The sequence below is a fragment of the Nicotiana attenuata genome, chromosome 6, assembly GCF_001879085.1.
Source record: "Nicotiana attenuata strain UT chromosome 6, NIATTr2, whole genome shotgun sequence".
Taxonomy (NCBI): Eukaryota; Viridiplantae; Streptophyta; class Magnoliopsida; order Solanales; family Solanaceae; genus Nicotiana; species Nicotiana attenuata.
This window is the reverse complement of record NC_031994.1, coordinates 680,971-686,526: the sequence shown is the minus strand read 5'-3', so window position 1 is coordinate 686,526 and position 5,556 is coordinate 680,971. Positions and strand designations below refer to the sequence as shown.

At 36.4% G+C, this 5,556-nt stretch overlaps 1 protein-coding gene across 1 annotated transcript; it reads right to left on the bottom strand.

Annotated features, from left to right (window-relative positions):
• Positions 315–5,141, bottom strand: LOC109226450. The gene is made up of 9 exons (XM_019391199.1): positions 4,801–5,141; positions 3,538–3,621; positions 3,301–3,335; positions 3,069–3,177; positions 1,821–1,894; positions 1,590–1,701; positions 1,090–1,220; positions 864–912; positions 315–777 (listed from the first exon to the last, which is right to left on the bottom strand). The coding sequence occupies exons 1-9, from the start codon at positions 4,996–4,998 to the stop codon at positions 700–702; spliced, it is 870 nt and encodes a 289-aa protein (XP_019246744.1). The 5' UTR covers positions 4,999–5,141; the 3' UTR covers positions 315–699.

The window sequence follows — 5,556 nt, the reverse complement described above, 5'->3', positions numbered from 1 at the left end:
AGGACTCGTTTGGTACAAGGGATAATTAATGCCATGATTAAATTTGAGATGAATTTATCCACATTTGATTGCGATAAAATCGTGGTATAACTAATCCTGAATTAGTTATCCGAGGATTGCAGTGTTATTTTTTAATCCCAGAATTAATTATCTAGGGATTGTTATCTCATCCTCCCATAAGGAATCTCAGAATAACTAATCACGGATAACTTGTTTCCTAACCAAACGACCTTTAGGGTATTTTAAACCGTTATAAAATATTGCTTTTTTATAGGTTAGTCAACTAAAAGGGCTGCATTAACTTTTCAAGGAAAAATAGGAAAGGATCAAATTACATTCAAAATGAACACAGCTGAACACCTTAAAGATTTTACAATATATAATTGCAAAAAAAGCTAATTTCAACAAAGGAAAACCAAAAAGATTGAAAGCAAACTGACCGACTGAAACACACTCTATATCAAAACTTTTGCCTTTTATTGAACCTCTCAACTGTGGTCTCGAAATGGCGAATATTCCGTTAATTCGAACTTGAGCACGAATGTTGAATTCACTTTTTTTGTCCCTTCTCTTTCCCTCCCGCCCCCCTTACTCCGAAAAAGGGAAAAAAGTTGGATTCATCGCCAATAATTGATTGGATCTCGATTCATTCCTTCTCACGACAATAACAAATACAAACATCAACGTTCGCGGGTATATCTACATAATATCTTTTCCTCTTTGATGGAGAAAAATTTTCTGCACTACATCACCTTCCAATGAGACTAAGTAGGATACCTGCTTGAAATGTTAATTGTTATAACATCACCAACATAATATAAGGTGCTTGTATAAAAAAATTGAACCAGACTCAAAATACTCACAATCTCAAGAGCACTGACTTTGTGAAGTAGGAATCCATTTACATTTTGCCTAAGAAAACCAAAAAATGAAGAGAAAATGTTATACAATTAAAAAAGGGCAGCCCGGTGCACGAAGTATCCCACGTTCACGCAGGTCCAGGGACGAAAAAATGTTATACAATGACAGTGGAAATGAAGTGTAGACTTTAGTCTCAAAAGTCTACTGAATATCAAGAGAGATACTCACATAGAGTAGGGCAGGTTCTGATTCACTTTAGTAAGCAAAGGTCCTTTATATCTGGTAGTTCCAGTTTTGGTTTTTGCGACCGGTCCTTTCTCAACATTGTCATCACAGGCCTGTCCACTTATATATGCATCCTAAACAAGAAAGAGCAAAGCATGTAGGTTATACTCGTACAGGTTTCATATGTGAAACCACGGAAGGAACTCAATCACTACTAATTGGCATCTTTATTTATACATCAGTGACGATAGATGCATTTACCACAGTTTTAGCATTAAGGCAAAGCCGTGTCAAGAATATATCTGATTCGGGCGCTTAGCATATGTTTTGCGGGCACATGGATATGCGAGTTTAGAGTCTTCCCTTTGTTATTAGATTTTATGCATATAGAAAAACAGATTTTGCAGATGAAGATGGTATCTGGTATTACAGCATTCCTCAGGTTTCTTGCTCTAAAAAAGTTAATGGAGAGATGAACTTTTAGCATTAGAATCTTGACTTACCACACCATATTTCAGGAATACGCCATGTAAAGACCGGAATTCGTGTTTTAGTTCCATTTGAGTAGCATCGTCTTCACAGGCTACCAACGGATGAATTCCGACAGCAATGCACCTACATTTACACGACGTCACTTTAGTCACATAGGGAGGCCAGGTCACAACTGCTGAGGGCTGAGGCAATTCATTTGCATATTTTCTCTTTGGAGTAAGACAATGCAGCTAAGAAGGTACCATTTGCTTTCACTATTTTCAAGTGTGTCTACAAGCCATTGTGATTGTCCATCTCCAGCACCATTTGAAGCATCCTAGCAACAAGAACAGCAAAGTTAAATGCAGAAAGCTCAACAGCATAAGGAAAAAGAAGAGCTTGGAATGTATGTAAATTACATAATGAGAATAATATCCCTCTCCGAAAGAAGGAACACGACATCGACTATTTTCTGGGACCAGTTGAGATTAAGGGTGAGATGGGAGAAATATATCTAGTGGTGGCGATCTATTTTTTATTTTCTCACAAAATAACTTCCAATATCTACAGAAAGAAGCGAAGCACGATGGGGAATTAGCTGGTAGAGAGGCTGAAAACCGAAGCCGAGCAATGAGGTAGCTAAGGTATAAATAGGTCACAAGTCATTTCACACTCATTAAAGTAAGCTGCTTACAAATGTCTTCATTCTTCTGAATATAAATATGAGGGTATCCCTTGCTGTACGTATTATGTCAAGTGAGACAAATAACGTCAAGGACGACAGTTGAAAGTGCTTAAAGAACCCTGCCAACTACCACAATAGGCATAGGAGAACATTTAAAAGACAAGTCAATTCAACACAAGCAAAAATTTGACAAGTCTGATTTCTGGTGTTGAACCTCTCAACTGCTGTCAAAGGTATTATCTAATAACCTTACACTGGCGGGATATATTAGACGCAAAGAGGCCAAAAGTAGCTAACATTCAGATGGCATGTAATCATATCAGATGCAACTAAGGGCCTTTGGAATAAACTTTCTAAATTTTCACAGAGAAAGCCAACACGAATAAGCTATAGATCAGGAGAGAATAAGGTTAAAAAAAAAATTATAAACAAAAAAGCACCATTTATCTTACCAGAGAGACATAGCGGAAAGAGATGATAACCATTCACACTCCAAGAAATAGGGAAAATCCCAAGTTTTTAGTAGTAAGGAAAGGCACACACCCAAACCTAAGGGAATGAGAAGATGACTCCGGGCACAAATATGTTTTTCTTTTGGGTAATCCAATTCACATGCTACGTGCAATGACTTTACTTCCCTATCTGAGGTAAGCCTCAAGACTTCCTCTTGAAACATAATCCCCAAGTCCCACCCAAAAGAAAGAGGAGGGAAGGTAAGGGGGACACAACGAAAAGCTAGTGGAGCTTTGACGTAAATGGAACTGACACCATCTTGGAAACATGCTTAGAAGGCCAATTTAAACAGAAAAAGCGAAACAAACTCTACCTGATATAATCCTGTATCCACAACAATAATATCTAAGCTTCCATGGGCAAACTTGAATTGCCTAAGGTAGTGATTCAACCCTTGTCCTTTGAGAGCTCGAGTGGAGTACCTACAAGTTGAGGATGGCTGAAGGGAAACCGCAAAGACAATCCATTTCAAATGATGAAATCCAGATTCAAAAGTACAATCATTAGTCCAAGAGAACAAACTGCTTATTCATAGAGGAGCATACCATGGAATCTTCGTAGAAGGAAAATGCCGAGTAGCCTGCCAAGCAGAAAGTATCGTGAAAAATATGAATTAAATCCAAAGAATCGTCGCTAAGTAGGTGACCAAGAAATCTTAGTAAATTATCTAATTTTGACACGATCCGTTCAGTAGCTGCATGTTAGATCCTAGACTAGCATTGCTGCAATCAAATTCATCTAACCACTGAACTCTGCACTTTTGAAGTCATTGAAAGGCTTACATTTTGCACGAGTGGGTCATCTTCCCCAAGTTCGCTTATGTTGATCACAAATCTTGCATTGAACTTCTTTGCTACCTTCTCCACCTTCATTCAATACAAGATTCCAATGAAAATGAATCAGCCAAAAATATGAACATGATACAAAAGAGATGACTCTGATAACACATATTTCACTCTAACATCACACCAAAAGATGAAGGTAAGTCTTTGTCAAAAGAACAATGATTTAAGCTCTTTCATATGAATACTATACTGAACAAAAATAAAAAGTACTAGAAGTTCACTATATTTTCTACTGACATTGGACCTAAAGTAAAACGTACTTAGATGACTAAAGTATGTTCCCAACTAATTGTTATCGCATATATAAATCTTTTTCTTCCATTGTGCCTATTTTTCGCTAAGTCCGCGTGGATTCAAAGAAATTGTAGGTCTAAACAACCTCCTTCCATATGCTCTATCTCGTTTCCTTTTAACACCTTTTGCTCACAATGATTTCACACAAATGGTGCATCTGTAGGTCGAAGCATGACATGACTAAACCATCTCAAGCGACCTTCTCTCATTTTATCCTCGACGTGTGCGACCTTCTACCGATTGTGATCATTTCGAATCTTGTCTAACCTTGTATGCAGTGGCGGAGCTACATTGAACAAAGGGGTGTCAAGCGACACCCCTTTGCCGGAAAATTACACAATATTGCTAGATAATTTTTTTTTTATTTTATGTATATTTACTACTTTGACTCCCCTTGACTTTTCGATGTATCTAATTATTTATATTTTGACACCCCTTGATGAAAATTCTGGCTCCGCCTCTGCTTGTATGAGCGCACCTCCAAAAGATATATATGGAATTCTGAATTATTCCTCCTCAGCCAAGCAATGCAAAAAGGATAGAAATCAGAGTTGCTAAATTCTTCTACTACAGAGTGAACTAACTGGCAATCTTCACCAAACCAAAATTCAAACTTAAAAAACCATGTATCAACAAGGAAAAAAAAAAGTAGCCCGGTGCACTAAGCTCCCGCTATGTGCGGGTTCGGGAAGGTCCGGACCACAGGGGTATATTGTACGCAGCCTTAGCCTGCATTTCTGCAAGAGGCTATTTCCACGGCTTCAACCTAAACTCCTGTTACATGGAGTCAACTTTACCAGTAACGCTCACCCTCAAATGTGTCCCAACAAGGAAAATTCAAAGAAAAATCATTCCTTTTAACAAATAACAAAAGAAAAAAAAATCAAGATTAATTGAGAAACTGACCTGCTTGAGAAGAAGGGTTTGTTCTTCAAGAGGCCTAACACCACCAGAAACACTGATGAAATATATATCCATAGGAATATTGTCATTTCCATTCCTTAAAATTGGCTTCTGATTTTGACACAAGTTGAGAACAAGATAAAGAGATAAACATAAAGAAACTTGAGTGACAATTGTACAAACCCATGATTTCTTCATCATTATCAAATGAATACCAAAATTTTCTTTGTCCTCAAGACTGAAGACTATGTTTTTTTCCAGATCATAGGATTAACAAAATCCCAGAAACAGATGCCAGAAAACTACTTATGCTTAATAAAATTTAGACCAGTCAGAAAATTAGTATTAGAGCTTGTTGCTTGTCAGACTGCACATGATGTACCACGTGCGATCTTCAGAATTACAAGATAAGAATTTTGGTACTTAAACTTTTTTGGAAACATTTTTTATATATATCTATATCTATACTATATTAAAAGTACGAAAGTCCTTAGCGAAATGTGGTTCGCCTTTTTTACTCTTAAAAAATAAATTTCACATTAGATAAAATAGTAATTCAACTTAATTTCCTAATATTTAGAACTTAGTTCCTTATTTAAATTATGTATGAAGTCCTAATATTTAGGAGTTCAAAATCAATTAAGATTTTACCTAATTTAAATTATTTTATAATCATTCTATATTAAGTTCTTAATATGTAAGATTTGAACATCAACTTAAATTCTATTAGTTAAACTCTTTAACAAACTCATCTAACAC